Here is a 16,629-nt window from a genome sequence, read left to right on the forward strand (position 1 = left end):
AGAGAGCTGGTGAGAACCATCATGGAACACTAACAATCGTATACATAAAAGAAACAATCGTTCCCATCCTAGCATAAAACATGTTCATAGCTCATCATATCAAGTGTGTATATATAATCCTGTACCTTATGACACAACCTAGACTTAGCATTTGAATGTATGAGTTTCTAATTGGGTCTACCGACGACATTCATAGTCTCAGGTTTAAAGACATAAGCATCTTCGTGAGGAGGAGTGAGCTTATCGTGTAGTAAAGCTGACAGAACTTGATAGTCGGAGTCAGATTCAACATGTGTGAAATGAAGATGTTCCCATGATCTGCTGGAACTAGCCTCATCTTTACGCCGTTGTCGTTGTTCGTTCTACACGCGAACGTATATCACATCAGCCAATATTCTCGACCACAGGCATTATACGCTTGTTGTTTCCAATAGTGAAAGTGATGCGATATCATGACAAGTCGACTCACCTCGATGTTGGTCTTCTCTTTGCCGGCGGCGTCATAATTACCCGTTCTGATACCTTTAGCAACATTAACCCATAATTTTCTGCTTTCCCAATCGGTTTGCTCAGTAACGTCTCTAACCGAGACTTCCTCTTTGGGTCCGGTTGTGTCGAGGAATATAGGACCTTTCGATCCTCCGATATGGGATTTACCGACCCATTGTCCTTCATATGATGAGACAGATTTGCCTGCAGAGGTGGCGATGGTTGCTTTGAAAGAATGAGATTTTCCAGTGAAGTAGCCTTTACCCTTGTAATCGATCTGCGAGACGCGATTGGTCAGCGAAGAACATGACGAATGATTCATGCGGTTGTGAGGAACAAGTTGACAATGGCGAGCTGAGGGCCATTAGCGAGATCGGGTTGTGACTCACTTGAGCAGTAAGACCTGTGCTACTTTGAATAGCATTGGTGTCTGTTAATTCAATGTATGGTGATCCCCAAACGATACCCTCGATTCGAAGTTTGGCTATATCCAGGTTGAATCAACATTTACACGTTTGATTTGAAAGAAAATGGGCTTACGAAGAGTAATCAAGTATTTCTCCTCCTTTCCTCCATTTCTGGGCTGTACAGTGAGAATAGCGTGACCGGATTGCTTGACTAAGGAGAGGTATAAACATCTGTCAATAACGCAGGAGTCCCAACCGTCGAGAAGGGACTTACCATTAATAGCAGTACCAGTGAAAGAAGTTTTCTGTCCAGAATGACCTTGAAGCCGTACACCTGCTTTCTTATTCTCGATATAACTGGATACACAGCCAATGACTGTTAGGATCTATTTCCAATCTACCATCCCAGATTTTTTCGCGAAGACTTACTAAGCGGTCTATGAGACGAAAGCAGAATCAGCATTATCCCAGTCATACATAGTACTTGGAGGCAAAGTGACTTACGATAGGAGGATGATGTGAGACTTGCTCTACGATCAGACGGGTTTCTCCTCGACCATCGACGTCGGGCCAAACTCCGTAGAACAATTCTCCTAAGACAGGATTGAGTGGCTGTGCAGTTTATGACGATTAGCTGTTAATATCCGGAATTGAGCGAGATAAGTACACCCACTTTCTTCTCTGATCCCATCTTCTCATTACGTGTCTGTATATGAACAGATGGATCAGCAATACCGAACGCAGAAACCACTACGGCATCCGATCGACATTACTTACGGTGTATTGAGCACTGAGAGTACTGATGAACCATCTTAGAACCCTCTCCATTCTCTCCTTCTCATCTTTACCTTCCGAAATTTGAGCGAAATGTGCGGGGTGTTCACACCAGTACGCGGGGAATTCAGTGAGAGAAGTAGGAGATAAGATGACTGAGCGAATCCAATCAGCTCGAGGCCAGAACACTTAATCCTTGTTTTGAAGGGAAGAGATAATGCTGTATCGCGATGAGTGATGATGACCACTTACATGGTGGCGCAGTCATTGAGCTTAGATCGCCAGTCATTTGAGCCAAGCTTTTGATGAAACTAGCCCATCCTGCTTTCTGCTCTTGAGGCACATCAGCTCCTAGTAAGTTTACTTCACTGTCAGCGATGATATTTTGGGGCAGACCAGGACAATGCTGCCAGATAGGTTGCTGATTGATCTGTCTTGACCGTTTGGATTTGGTGCGACAAAGGGGCAGTTGATAAAGTGGTGTATTCGCCTCTCAGTCGCGGTTTTGAGGGTCATGCACGCGTGAAGGGAAAGAATCGAAGCTTACCTTCAGCTTTTTCGTCCATCTTGGAATGGACTGATGATTTGGATGAGGAGTTTGTACGTGATAACGGCAGTTTGAATATAGTAACAGGTGTTTTTCGAAAAAAACACAGATATGTAAAGGTAAAGTGGGATCTGGGGTTGGGTAAGTAAAGGAAGCGTTTTGTTGTATGTACTTTGGTGGCTTGCGCTTTGGTTGAATCTCTTTTGTGTAAAGACTAGATAATAGTTTGAAAATCACAAATATGAACAGTTGAGACAAACAATGATAGTTAGTAGGCTGAATCAAATGAACAATATGTTCATCGTCATTCAAATTGCTGCCGTCATCATCATCATCATCGTTGTTACCGTTATCCTTGTTTCCAAACCCAACACCCCCCATTTCTTTCCTTTCTCTCACTCTATCTCCTTTTTCAGGGTATGACGACACCGACACGTGACATTCAAGACACCCCGAGTGTGGCACCGACACATTCCACCACGGCTCACAACGGCCGGCAATTTTCATTCCTTAGATATCTATCTGATTCCTAGACATGCATATCAAGCGTATCTGTCGTCAATTGACATGACAAGGTAGGCGCATATTACTGATTCGATTCAGGCGATACAGTCAAACACACTATGTCTCGTTGTAATCTCAAGTGAAACACCTTTCGCACTCTGTCCTACTTTGGGGGCCATCAATCTTTCCAGATCATGGATTTCTTCTCGACCATCCTTGAATGTCTGACAGTACAAACTCTGTCCGTCCCACAACGATCTTGGGTCTCGATCAAATCGTTATATAAGTTCAACTTCACTGATTGTGACTTTGGAAGCTCAGACGATCGGCGATCTCGTCATCTGATTTTGTCAGAACGTCAGCCAGCAAATCAGTTTTGTCATTGGCAGCTCTATTGTCACGGTGATTTACCCGGAAGGCGAAATCGAATAGTCGACTATGTACGCAAAATGACCCGCCGTTTTGATTCCGTACCTGCAGAACATTCGATGCATTGAAAATAAGGAGTGATTCGAATACAACGGTATTGTCCCGTTCAAAGAGCACAATAAATTATCTGTCAAAAGGTGCTATGAGTAACGGCTCTTACAATTTATGCCAGTCAGCAGATAACATCGTAAAAGCCCCATTTCTCGTTTAGATCTACATCAATTAAGGATACGAGACGAGAACATTCTAAAAGATGGGTGATCGGATTCCCCGAGAAGAAAGTCACCTGCCGCTGACATTGATTACGGTATCAGATCTCGAATTGAACGACTGGACTCGCACATAGGTTAGATCCGGCGCCGGACAATCCTAGAAAAACTGAAATCAGCTTGTTGAGGACATGCCAAGGTGTGCAGGGATGTCTTCTTGCTTTGATCGATTCATCTTTGAAGGGCGAGGACGGGACTCCTATGAAGTGGCCTCATCATAATTTGGTGGGCGAAAGAATGCCCGAGAGCTTGCCTCAATCTGTCATTACGCACATCGGTGGACTGTAGACTGAATCATTGCTAGATCATGGGAATGTATCAAGCTTCTCGACGGAACGAGCAAAACAAACCTCCACTATTGTCTCGTCATCTAACTAAAACATGATCTGGCTATTTTGGGTTTCGGAGATCCTTTTCGGACTGATGAGATTCTGAAAGGTGGAGAGGGGTTACTAACTAAAGGAGTGGGAGATAGATTAAGGAATCGATCGAATAATATGTTTAATCAATCTATTTTCCGTCCAACTTCCGGTCCCACAAAAGATCGTAATCTCTGACGAATGCTTAAATTCTGATAGATAAAGAGAGATGGAAGATTTAAGCGATGTGCAATCTTCTCTACATCATTGAAGAACTTTCTCCGCTTCCCAAAATGGGTTTTTTGGGTTAGATTGAAAGTTTCATTTCACTCTCGAATCTTTGATCCTTCTTTCCGGCATCTGTACCAGATTTTTTCCTCTTCAAAACATCTTGTAACTTGAGAGGTATTTACGTGAATTCGGCCATAGGCGTTTTCGAGGCTGAAGAAGGAAGTTCGCGTGTTGCTCCCATGTTGATCAAACACCTTTTTGTCACGGACTGTCAATTCAGTACTGCAAAGATATATGTATGCTAACTAAGTGGTTCCTTGCGGGCATTTTTCCTCCTCACTCCCCCTTTCCTTGCGTCAGGGAATCGTGAGAGTTTTAGTTTTTGAAAGTGTGGAGGTGCGTGATAAGGGCCTAAACATCTCCCCCTCCCTCTATACGGCTTTTCTTTCCGTTCATTACGAGAGGTGACTGCGGGAGTCTCAGGTATTCCCGACAACATGCGCGTTAGCGGGGGCATGCTGTGAGAGAGAAAGCTGGGTTTCGTCGTCACTTTCTGTTTCTGTACCTGTTAAACGATCCCTCTCCCAGGTAGAGTCGTTACCTCGTTCAAGGGGATTAATTGGGCATTGGGTTTTAACTTTGTAGCGTGGTTCATGTTTTGAATTGTTTTCCCTTTGTCAGATTTTAAGGGAATGAAACGGATACACTAATAACCACAAAGTCTATCCTCTTGGTACCTGAAGCTATCTTTTTTTTTTCGGTTGGGGAAGAAGAAAACAGAGGAGCAAATGTCGGATGTACATATAACGGTGCTGATGCTTTGAACTTTGCTTCTGAGATTGACGACTGGAGCCATTCATCGATACTAAGCCTTTGTCCCCGTTGTCACATCTGTCATCATCTTCGTGTGCATCCGCGATATCATATGAAAGATCTCGACGAGCCATTCCTTGCCATTATTCCAAAATATCATTAGAGCATATTACCCCTTGAATGGTGGAGGTGTACGGGTGAATAACAGACTAGTACGACTCCCTCTAGCACATCATCCAGCATATCAACCAACGTACATACCCACACAACCCACATTCCTGACCACCTGTTACAATTCCTGATAACGATAAAAACATATATCACATTGTTACCTGATACACGACTCCAGCACCCTGGAAACCTTAGATATTATCAAGGAAGGGTGACGAGCAGTGGATTTAGATATATGGTACCATATTACTGGTTCTGGGTTCTGAACTCGAAATAGCATCTGAAGACAACAAGAGTTATCTCCCACAGACACCCTATCATTCCAGAATTCCAGAAGAGAAACAACGATTTCATAGTTTCCAATCGCAGCAATTCTTTTACCAATTGATTTGCAACAACCTCCTTTCATCTTCTTAAACACCTCTATTTTATCTCCGATACACGCCTCTTTTCTGCACTCCTTTCACACCGACTATCGCATCACCCCTGACCGACCCACTCTCTTCACATCATACCATACCAAGATAGTGTTCTTAACCTCCATTGTCGGTCATTGAAATAGACAAGAAAGGAGCTTTGGTGAAGAGGCTCGTGATTCAAGTACGGAGACGCATATATGTGAGTACCATCTTAGAGGACTTGACAATTGTGGAAAGCCTGTGACTGTATTGATCCAGAACATCTTCTCTGTACATAGCCTCCTTCTGTTCCTCATTGATCGGTAATAACGGCGCAACGTCTTTGCTCAGATCTCTTTCAAGCCGGAAAATTAGGGATATACTCAAACCAGTGAATTGGGAGAGATCTAGTCGTTAGCATCACAAGGGGGAAAGACAGATAATTGGTAAGTTTGAGTCAGGTCTATTTGATCGGAACTGAGGAATTCAATCTTTTCCCCTGATCTATATTTCGGTCCTTGCTTCCTGTTTGACTGTCGAGAGGAACGAAAGCATGAGAAGTCTTTTTCAAACGAAGGAGGAAAAGGGGGTGAGGGGGTGAGAGGGTGAGGGGGTGTATGGCTTGTGCGTGTTGAGCAAAAGGTGGTGCAAAGAATGGTCCAGGCTGTGAGACATGTAATCATCTGTGTTTTGATGGTCGTCACTGCATGTCTCTCCTCCTTCTTACACCACAATATGACTTCATCGTCATCTTTTCATCGTCATTGTTCTCTTCTGGTTGATTCTCATCTTTGATCGTGTCATATTCAGCCTGGTTTTTTCTTGGACTTGACCATTGGCTGATCACCCAATTTCTCCCTTCTCTCGAAATAGATTACTCTGTTCTTCCTTATTGCTTTCACTAAACACGCTTCCATCACAGCTCAGTCTATCAAACACAGACAACAATCCTTCTTCGTCAAACGATATCATCCTTTGAATACGCTTCAGCTAGAACACAATCCTCAGTACGCTTATCATCACCATCAATATTATTCTGACAAGATCCTCGATTTGCAATCAGTAAATCCAAAAAAAAACACACAGGAAATACATCAACAACACCCTGCACGGATTAGCTAAATACTGCTAGTCTCGTCAAACACGCTAAATTCTCATCTCCATTCATTTTCACTTATCCCGTGCTCCATTCAAATATCAGTTCCATGCCAACTGTACCGCCAATGGAAGACACTCGTCCTTCATCGAGGGAGAGCAGTCAGAGGGAAGGTTCTAGTAGACCTGCTGCTCCTGCTGGTCAAGTGGACAAGAGACCAAGCGACACTTCATCAAACGGAAACGGCAATGGGAAAGACAAGGGATGGGTTGAAGGAGTAGACTATGCTTATGAATATGTACCAGTGACTCAGGTGAGTAACATTATAATCTCTCACGAGATATTTATCATCGCTTGCCTGCTGACGAAACATCCCGCTATTTGTTCGCAGAGGCGTCAAGGTCGAAAAAATATGTGAGTTTTAAAGTTTTCGCTTCTTTACACCATCTTTTCGTTATTATCACTTCTTCTTCTCGGTTCATGTTATTTGTTTCGTAAATATTGCGTAAAAAGCTTCATTACTTCCATGTCTTCCGTCATCATTACGATTAAATTGCCTTTGGACTGTGATTGCTTCTTTACTCTTTTCACTCTTCTCCTTTATCGCAAACCTTGCTCTTCACGGTTGCTGGAATCCCAAGATGGTATGGCATCCGTGAAGGTGGATAAACGCCCAGGCACGAACAACACATTTTACTTTTTTCACCAAATCGAAATGAACTTTCGTCGATCGTAATGGCCTAGTCAAATCCAATAATGACAAGAACGACGGTTGCCTCGATGGTGGCACAGTTTGCGATGTGGAACCGATCCCCTTGTAAGGATTTGCGATGTTCCAAAATGGAATGTGAAGGGTCAAGTTGATTGTGTGAGTGATCTCTTCTGTCTATTCTTGTGGCGCAAAACGGTCATACCGACAATGGAAACCTTTCAACTGACATCATGTCTGATACATCAGTTCGTCGAGGATCCCATTGCCGCACTCAGTCCCAATGTATACTTTCCAAGGACGTGTGATGACCTTCTTTACCGCTATGATCTTGTTGAAATGATCACACCCAAAATACACATCAATCCCCATATACACAAATCGACACTCAACACAGGATGTGTATCACTACATTGTATTCACACAACAATAGTACAACATGACCCAACGCTTGAGACATTTCGTCTATAGAAATGTATATACACCCCTTTCAACGATCTCAAGCCGACATCGTCGCTTTTTGTTGTTCTTTTTAGGGTGATCTTGCCCCTTTAGAATGACTATATCTTGTCGGCTGGGCTTCTTGTCGCAGGCAAGAAGAGCAACCATTGTGCTATGTCCAGTCCGCATGATCACTTGCAACGGATTGACCGACATTGAAGAACCTCAGGAGACTCTTTTGTTCATTGATCCTACATTATTCTTTTCCTTCCTCACCTCTTTTTTTCCTGTTTTGTTACCACCTTAGGCTGTGCTTTTAATTTTCATGACCCATCTAGAAGGCTTTAACGCTAGTACTGACGGAATGTGTTCTCTTGCTCCTATCCATTTGCCACCACCACCACCTGGCTTTCAAATTATATACGTACCCCCGACCATACCACTATCCCGCCTTGACAACTATATCAACAATAACGATTCTCTTCGTCCCAACGATACTTCACCCTGTCCTGCGACCCATTCGAACTCATCGACTGGACCTTCTACACCGCCTCTCGAATCCCCTCTTCGTTTACCTACACCTTCCAAAATGCCCATGTCAAATGGACATGACGGTGATCATCATATTGCGACGGATCATGATTGCGTCCTTAGACGATATGAGATGAAGATGAGGCAAGAACCTGTTCAAGCTAGGATGTGCGGTGTCGGAGAAAAGTGTAAGCCACTCATGGTGCAGTAACACGTCAAGCGGAGGCTGATCAATCGAACTGTAACAGCTGATAGGAGACCTGTTGACCCGACCCCCATTATACAACTAAAGGTCATCGATGGAAACGGAGAAGATATCACTCCTACCGATCCTAGATCTAGGAACTCGCTGACGCGTCCTAGTCCAGGACCAGGACCAAATGGTATGACTTTCATGCAGAGTGAGTTTAACATTACAGCTTAACAGTTTCTGTATGAGTGCAACTGAGCAGATCGTTTTCCAAAAAAATAGATCCATATTATTTCCTCTTCGCATGCCTTGTAGGAGGGGACGAACAAGAAGACGAACTTCACGTTATCGATGATGGGAAAACTCGCTTTCTCACCGGAACTCCAGTATCATCGTTGTATCACTTGAAAGATCTCGATAACTCCGACGCAGCTTTCTTTGTCTTCCCCGATCTCGGTGTGAGGAAAGAAGGAAGATACAAGCTGAAATTGACCTTGTTCGAAATCGTGGAGTGAGTGACACGATCACAAATAGCTGAAACAAAGCTGATGAAGGATTCCAATTTTTAGCCAAGAAGTCTACTACTGTACTACGATGTGCACTTCGACGTTCTCTGTCTACTCGGCCAAGAAGTTTCCTGGCATGTCCAGTGAGTTCATCGTCTCCGGAAATCGAGTCAACGATTGCTAATGACGAATGCAGAAGCTACAGATCTTTCCAAGTCTTTTGCTGAACAAGGGTTGAAAATCAGAGTTCGCAAAGATCCTCGTCAACGTGAGTCAATATCAACACTGCCCACAAGACCTCGAGTCCAAGACGCACATTGTTCAGACAATATGCTGAAACAGCCTCGATTTTCTATCCTAGCTGCTGCCCGAGCCTCTAAAGCTAAACGAAAGAGCGATGCTGCGGAGTCAGAAGAAGATGCGGAATCTCGACAAAATCACCATGCTGGGCTTCCACAACAGCAACAGCAATCACAACATCAACGACAGCAGCATCAGTCTAAAAGATCAAGAGGCGCATCTTTAGGTTATCCTCATGAAAGCGATAAGAGCGGACGGGGGTATCATCAACCTCCCTCGCCTCATGAGGAACCAGCTTATCATCATTATCCACCTCCTTCATTGAATGGTTACCCACATTCACATGGATATCACCCCAATTATCCTCCTCCAGGTCATCATATGCCACCCCCACCACCGCCTCCACCGTCATCTTACGAGCCATATCGAGGTCATCCAGCCATGTCTCCTAATTATCCGCCTGGTCCTGGCTACCCACCGCAATATCATGGTTCTGGATCTGGCCGACCAGTAACTCACCCTGCTCCCGCACCAGGACCCAGCAATAGACATCACCAATCTTTGCCTCCGCCAGGATACGGACCACCGGAACACCCAAACTTCCAACTCCACCACCATCATCAGCAACAGCAAGCATATCATCCGCCTCCAAGTGCATATCAACATCATCCTGGTTCACCATACGGTGACAGGGAACGAACAGGTGTTCCTTGGCCACAAGATAGAAGAGGCACATATCCACCTCAAGATCGCCAACGGGAACGCGATCATGCACAAGACCGTGAACGTGAACATGAATATCAACGTGAAAGAGAAAGATATATGTCATCGACCAGAGGTCAAGCTCACCAACCTAGAGTCAGAGAAGCACCAAGACCTTTATCACCTAGATCTCGAACCTCACCTACTCGAGGAGCTTATGGTTCTGTTCAGCCGTCTCCCACACTTTCCGCAACCTCAGCAGGATACAGACCATCTTCATCTGGAAGAGACACACTACATTCTCCAAACGTGGTGACCTTACCACCGTTAAGTATGGCTACTACACCAAGGCACAGACAATCTCAAGGTTTACCACCGATCATCACCTCAGCAGAAAGGGATAGGGACGAGTTGTTGAATCAGCGATCAGGAAGTCAAAGAGGATCAAGGAATGCCAGTCCGACCGACAACGTGGGGACACCGCTTAGTGCTGGTGCAAAGACTGATAGGATGAAGTTACATAACATTGTGGATTAGATGAGAGTTCAATCATGAGGTGAAGGCATGCTCGTGTGACAAGAACATGACATGCGAAAGAGAAAAAGAAGCAGAGTATCAAGATGGACATAAATCTTCAATGAAGGAAAATCGATATGCATATCACAAGTTCTCCAATATACACGATATGTATACATCTCTTTCCGTTACTTTATCACATGAAGTTATATGAAAATATATATCCCAATTCACACCACATTTGATTTTTGCTATCTAGAGGGTAACGTGTGGAATTGCAGTGCAATTTTGCTGGTAGAGTACTATTTCATGAATGCATATATATTATTACATCGTACAAAATTTACCTGTCATGTAGCGTTACAGAGCCACGCGTGAACGGATACGATGATCGACAACAGCTATATACGTTTTAGGTGAGGTAAAATTACACTTATGATATCCACCAATTGACTAATCATTTCGACCTTTCCACCAATCTTCTTGACCAATCTCTTGCCAACCCCAGTAAGTCCATTGTGGATTTCCAGGATGAGGTCTCCAATCTGCCCTATTGGATTTTCCATAAAGGTTACACCATAATTCCCATTTTTGAATTTCTTCATCTTGTTTCTTCTTTTCTTCTTCATTTTTCTTACTCGTTTCTTCTTCGGCTGCTGTGACACTTGCTAAATCATGTAAAGATGCAGTCAAAGATGCTATAAGGGGATTATAGAATCGTGGGAGATCAACAGGTTTGTTAGGATCTTCAGATGGTTTGGCAGGAAGCAAAGGTTCAAGTAATTTGGCGTACGGTGATAATCTATCACGAGGTATTAACTGAATCAAAATGATTGCCTAGATTGAATGATCGATGACATTTTGCAGTATTAACGCACATGACTAGCTGTAAATTGGAGATTGGAGGAGGAAGAACAATCTTACTTTGTGATTGTGTGGATACCCTGATGTCAATCTCCTTTGCAATATTGAATCGATCAAATCTAACACTTCCCTATACAAGAGTGTTTAGCAACATGCAATGTCAGTGAGAGTCCGATTTTTGAGAGAAAGTGGAGAAGCGAAGAAAGAGATCTTGCTTTATACTGCGCCACTATCTATCCATCCCGCTTCTCTCTGTATACAACTAAAACCCAAAACCACTACTCACTTCTTTTTAATCCAATCTTCAAATTGTCTATAAATCCCATAATCAATCATACCTAGATTAGTCGGATCACCGTTAGTAGCCCACTCTATCCATTGTCTGACATCGTCCAAATGAGTTGCTAGAGCCAAAGATAGTGGATCTCTAGTATCGGGTTCATCACTCGGTGGCGGTGTTAATCTAGGTAATGGTTTTGGCATATAGGAGAGTAATGATGATGATGAGGAACAAGTGTTATCCGATTATTGTTATGCTGTATTTATGTATTGTGATTGACGATGATATCTCGTTTCCTGCTCGATGTGATAACCAAAACTAGATATGAGCGAATCTGGAGAGATGAAGTACTGCTATGAAGATCACTTATCTCTTCACATGATATAGCTACAATACCGAGGAACGCGTGTTTGAGTACCCTCACAGTCTGCTCTATTAATCAGAAGCACATTTTGATGACATCAATGGCTAAAGAAGGCGACTTGATCATCGCCATAGCGTATTATCCTCGCCTCTAAGCAATTCTTTTGGGCTGTATGGATAAAGGGAAAATACCAACTTGGGGTGATTTGATTAGTTGATTGTTTCTTCAGATGAAGAAGAGGTTTCAACCCCATTTCGCAAACACATGATCAGTGGGTGTAGTTCAAGGGTAAGTGTGAAAGATCTAACTCGTCCTTCTGTATCACGAAAGGTCGTGTTAAGACTCGTGCTGTGTCCGACTTTCATTCCAAGTGAGATTCAAGGGATCCATTTTGGAGGTCAGGAGAGCATTCCTGAGTTCAGCATGGCCGTCTCATTCACATATCAACTTATCGATACACAACATTCATCACATACTTACAATCTACCTTTTTACAACATATACAATGAGTGTCACTTTACAGATTCGCTTATTGCTGTTTTCTTCTTGAAATATATGTTCAATCTATTGGATCCTCCCTGGTTTTTAAATATTTCTTTTATACTTTGTTGGACCAGTTGAAAACTCATTGATCGGGAAGGTCGATATTCTAATGATCATGAACTTTGCTTGATGTTTGCCCGTCGTGTATTTTGTGGCCTAATAACTCAATAACCTTTTCAGACTCATCTTGCTCGGTCTTTCTTCGGAACTGCCGGCATCACCTTCCAGACTCAAACCTAATGCTTGATTCCTTTCAACTTCTTTAGGACCAGCGATTGGTGATTGAGTATGTCTTGGTGTACTCATCCTTATATCTGAATCATTATCGACGTCGATGTCATCGTAGACATCAGCGTCATCATTGACATTTTTCAGCGCTCTATCTTGTATGATTGGAGCTGAGGTGGGTGGTGTAGGAGGTTGTGATTTTTTCCATTCTTGAATTTCTTCTTCTAACAATTTCAATTCGCCGTCATTCAAGAATTTGATCCTTATATCCGATGATTCATCATATTCCCCTTCACCTTCTTCTGTTGATGCTGCAAACATCATACCACGTGAAGAGGCTCTTCTCCATATTCCCCACCAGGTAGTTTCACCTTCTTCTCCTAGTAACCCAACTACCAGTAAAGACTGTATAGATCGTGACAGATGACGCACGATGGATGCTTGAAGTGATGTCGTGAAGGTGTATGAACCAACTTGCAAGAGTCGAAGATGGGGTAACGAAGATAGAGGTCCAAGAAGGTCGGTCTGTAAGGCAATGTAAAGTAAAGGATAGTCAGCAACCAATGACGACGTATCCAACTGCTCCATATTGCACAATACCATTGTTCAGTTTTAAAGTACTTACGAAATCCTCGAAGCTAGTCTCCTTTACCTCTGTAGATTTTCTCAATGGTCTATCCACAAAAAGTTCCTTGATACCTTCGAACGTGTTGACCAAGCTCCTCAAGAAACCATTTTCCCAACCTTTGATTGGACCACAAAGCATTAAACTGACATTTTCAGCTTTTTCTCCCATTGGAGGTTGACGTAAAGCCAGTTCTCTCAGAGGCGACAGTACATCCGATAGTGTCATTTCGTCCATATCCGCATCTAGTACTAAGAATGATAAGTTATGGGCATGTCGAAGTAGATGTAACGTAGAGACAAAAGTTGAAGATTGACTGAATTGTCTAAAATTTGAAGGTGGTGCAGCTCTTTGTCTCCATCCAAATGATTTCAGTCGATGTGGAAGTGGAATGAAAGGTGTCAGAGGATATCTACCTGAACCGGAACCGGATATCGTTGATATTGCGGGTGAAGTGGATATCACAGTCGGTGGAACTGAATGTGATGATGGATGAGTAATGAGTGATGCGAATAATAAAGCTAATGTTGAATCATCAGATGCGTCCGCAAAGAATGACATGTGATTCAAATTAGGCAACGAATTGAGTAACGCTGTCAGCAAAGATGATTCTGCCCAACATGTCCTAGGTTTTTTCATCATCTCGGTCGTGGATGACATTGTGGATACAGGTGGATGATATTCAGAGAATGAAAGTCGTGGTCGAGTGGAAGCGTCGAAATCAGAATCAAACATCGTCAGGTCGATGATGATGCTCCTATGGTACAATGATCAAGTCAGTCACTGAAGATCAATCGAGGATGATGCGCTGCATATGTGTGCTTTCCTGAGTGGAACGATCGTTAGATCGCGCTTGAGGATGACTCTACTCACTTGACATACTTTGCCCATCCATCTCTATTCTCTATGACCTCTTCTGCCCAACTTACTCCTGAAACCCTTACGCATGTAAATAGCACCCTTCTCACTTCCCTCCTTATCTTCCTACACACCGTACCTAATGAGATGAGTGAAGCCAGATCATCTTGACGTTCTTGATGCATATCCACTGTTGAAAATATGCCCCATGCTAAGATAGTGGTAGTGAATCAGTGACGAGGAGTCTGAAAGGGATTCAAAGGGTTTGTACTTACTTGTGCGATCCTGTTGGGTAAGCTCCAATGGATCATATATCCTCAGTGCGATCAATCTGATCATTTCTCTAGGCAAGTCGGTGATGCTAATTCTTCGTTTTGATGTGTATCCATCTTCGTCGTGTAATAACATAATGGAATGTGATTCCAATTAGACGGTTGGTTTATTGTTGATGTATCGCGATGATGAACTCCGTGATTTACCGAATATATGGATGTTCTGTTTTTGAATGATGAACACAATAAAGGATGGGCTCTGTTGGGGAATGAGCTTTGATTATTAAAGTGAACCAATGCAATGAGGTTGATTGGCATATGTTTATGAATGAATGGCTGAAACCAAAGAAATGATGGGAGCAAGGGATGACGATGATGACGAGAGGAGTTTAGCAGGGGAGTTTAGGGATTGGTTGGGAATGCACTGAGGAGTCTGGAAGGTAACAGCGCGGACTCTGATGATGATGATGATGACGGGTGTTTTTAAGGAGAGGAGAGGGAAGACATGTAGGTATGTTCGGGAGTGGATCTTTCTTTCCCTCTTGTCTTGACTTGGTCTACTTGTTCCTTGAGGGATGGGATACTGTTATATCAATGCAATGATGAATTAACGCCTACTTTCCTCATTTGACCAAATTCATCGAAATGTCCTGTTTGGATTGATCCATTGCCGCTGTGGTATAATGTGGGGGTGGGGATGTCATTACGAGTACAAGGATGATTTCATATATGAGTATCTTTCGTTATTCGTAAATAACTCCCCTCATCCCCTCGCTGCCCCTTCCCTCGTTCTCAATGTCCGATCGGAGCGGGTAAAGTACGTACTAGTCCCACGTGAGCACGAGATGAACCTCAATTGCATATCTTTTATGGGACATTCAGACTTTGGTGAATTAAGATTCTACTCGCTCACTTTCAGACATTCAATTCAGATCCAGCTGAGAGTATCTCGAACTGAAGATGAGATGACTGCAAACGTCTCTACGTGTGTCCTGGAGAATCGCCGGGTCAATTGATCCTTATGATGAAAGTAAAGCACACCCTACAGGTAGATGTTCAAACCGGTCCAACCTATCATTCAGAGAAACACCATAGATGCAATTGATTTTACATAAGATGACTTCCACAAATAATTAGCCTCCCACTTCCTATATGCTGTGATTCCGGAGTTTATGTTTGGGTTGGTTTACACTTGACTATTCTGGCTACTTATCGATCTCAAACCCTCTTGGGAAGACAGATCTGACTAGGTGATATTAGCGAATACTACCAGTGAATAGTTACCTTGAAACTCACATTGGATTTCTAGTCTTCCATGATCTACTCAATAACATGATCTTCATCTTCACCATCTGGAACGTATTGTTTGGTGACACCTGCCAACTCCCAAGATACACTTGAACTTCTTGCTCTTTCAGCTTGAGCATCTTTTTCAATCTGTCTACCTCTTTCTATATCTTCTGCTCTTTCTTCTGCTCTTGATCTCGCTCTAACTTGTCTCTGATTAGATCTAAATGCTTCTCTACCTGTTCTCGAAGCTAATAATGATCCTTGAGAAGGCGCCGATGGTCTCACGGGTAATTCAGAATGTGAATCACCGCCTTCATCATGTGAAGTTTCACCTTCTTCACGATGATCACTCAATCCATTTCCATTGGGATGTCCATTGATTTTGGTATGATTTTGGGACTGAGAAGGAAGACCGTTCCCTAACGATTGTTGTGAAGGTTTAGATCCAGCTGGAATAACAGGAAGATACGATACCACATAACCGAGTTTGCCAGGTGGGTTGGACCCAAGACAGTGTAAACAGGTCAATTCGGGATAAGGGAGATAAGTGATTTCACTGTTATTAGGACCGCCGGAAGAAGTAAGAGCAGGAGGAGCGGTCTGTGAGCTAGAAAAGGAACAGCAGCTTCAGTATGTTTGTCGTGAAATAGAAAGGTAGAAATCAAGGTTTGAGATGGTATAATGGCACAGATCGGATAAAGGGATGGATCGTGTGAGTAGGGAGAAGAGGACGTGATCACTCACCCAGCTGTTTGTCCTCCAATGCCTGCCCAGCCACCATTCCAGTCTACGGGCTTTCCATCGAGAGTGGTAAAAGTCTTTGAACCAGGGTTGAAGTCGGCAGCCCATGGTCGAACGACACCGTTGCTGGGAGCGGATGAATGATGGTGGTGGTGGTTACCATTGGTAGCGGGTTGTGTCAT

General features: G+C 43.3%; 6 protein-coding genes across 6 annotated transcripts; 2 read left to right on the plus strand and 4 right to left on the minus strand.

The window, feature by feature from the left end:
* Positions 1 to 167: 167 nt before the first annotated feature.
* Positions 168 to 2,236, minus strand: IL334_002200 (uncharacterized protein; the record flags this gene model as incomplete). The annotated part of the gene is made up of 11 exons (XM_062933946.1): positions 168 to 362; positions 470 to 766; positions 879 to 973; positions 1,030 to 1,107; positions 1,171 to 1,253; positions 1,326 to 1,333; positions 1,401 to 1,508; positions 1,570 to 1,602; positions 1,674 to 1,825; positions 1,923 to 2,021; positions 2,218 to 2,236. 11 exons carry the CDS (start codon positions 2,234 to 2,236, stop codon positions 168 to 170), a joined length of 1,167 nt encoding a protein of 388 aa, XP_062789997.1.
* A 4,360-nt stretch (positions 2,237 to 6,596) lies between these two features.
* Positions 6,597 to 6,905, plus strand: IL334_002201 (uncharacterized protein; the record flags this gene model as incomplete). The annotated part of the gene is made up of 2 exons (XM_062933947.1): positions 6,597 to 6,800; positions 6,879 to 6,905. 2 exons carry the CDS (start codon positions 6,597 to 6,599, stop codon positions 6,903 to 6,905), a joined length of 231 nt encoding a protein of 76 aa, XP_062789998.1.
* A 1,096-nt stretch (positions 6,906 to 8,001) lies between these two features.
* IL334_002202 (uncharacterized protein) lies at positions 8,002 to 10,403 on the plus strand (the record flags this gene model as incomplete). Its single annotated transcript, XM_062933948.1, has 6 exons — positions 8,002 to 8,356; positions 8,417 to 8,569; positions 8,641 to 8,869; positions 8,928 to 9,007; positions 9,061 to 9,132; positions 9,226 to 10,403. 6 exons carry the CDS (start codon positions 8,002 to 8,004, stop codon positions 10,401 to 10,403), a joined length of 2,067 nt encoding a protein of 688 aa, XP_062789999.1.
* A 432-nt stretch (positions 10,404 to 10,835) lies between these two features.
* IL334_002203 (uncharacterized protein) lies at positions 10,836 to 11,729 on the minus strand (the record flags this gene model as incomplete). The annotated part of the gene is made up of 3 exons (XM_062933949.1): positions 10,836 to 11,219; positions 11,307 to 11,376; positions 11,533 to 11,729. The coding sequence occupies 3 exons, from the start codon at positions 11,727 to 11,729 to the stop codon at positions 10,836 to 10,838; spliced, it is 651 nt and encodes a 216-aa protein (XP_062790000.1).
* Positions 11,730 to 12,589: 860 nt separating this feature from the next.
* Positions 12,590 to 14,552, minus strand: IL334_002204 (uncharacterized protein; the record flags this gene model as incomplete). The annotated part of the gene is made up of 4 exons (XM_062933950.1): positions 12,590 to 13,186; positions 13,287 to 14,043; positions 14,160 to 14,355; positions 14,420 to 14,552. The coding sequence occupies 4 exons, from the start codon at positions 14,550 to 14,552 to the stop codon at positions 12,590 to 12,592; spliced, it is 1,683 nt and encodes a 560-aa protein (XP_062790001.1).
* A 1,184-nt stretch (positions 14,553 to 15,736) lies between these two features.
* Positions 15,737 to 16,629, minus strand: IL334_002205 (uncharacterized protein; the record flags this gene model as incomplete). The annotated part of the gene is made up of 2 exons (XM_062933951.1): positions 15,737 to 16,313; positions 16,451 to 16,629. 2 exons carry the CDS (start codon positions 16,627 to 16,629, stop codon positions 15,737 to 15,739), a joined length of 756 nt encoding a protein of 251 aa, XP_062790002.1.

Source organism: Kwoniella shivajii, chromosome 2 (genome assembly GCF_035658355.1).
Source record: "Kwoniella shivajii chromosome 2, complete sequence".
NCBI lineage: Eukaryota > Fungi > Basidiomycota > Tremellomycetes > Tremellales > Cryptococcaceae > Kwoniella > Kwoniella shivajii.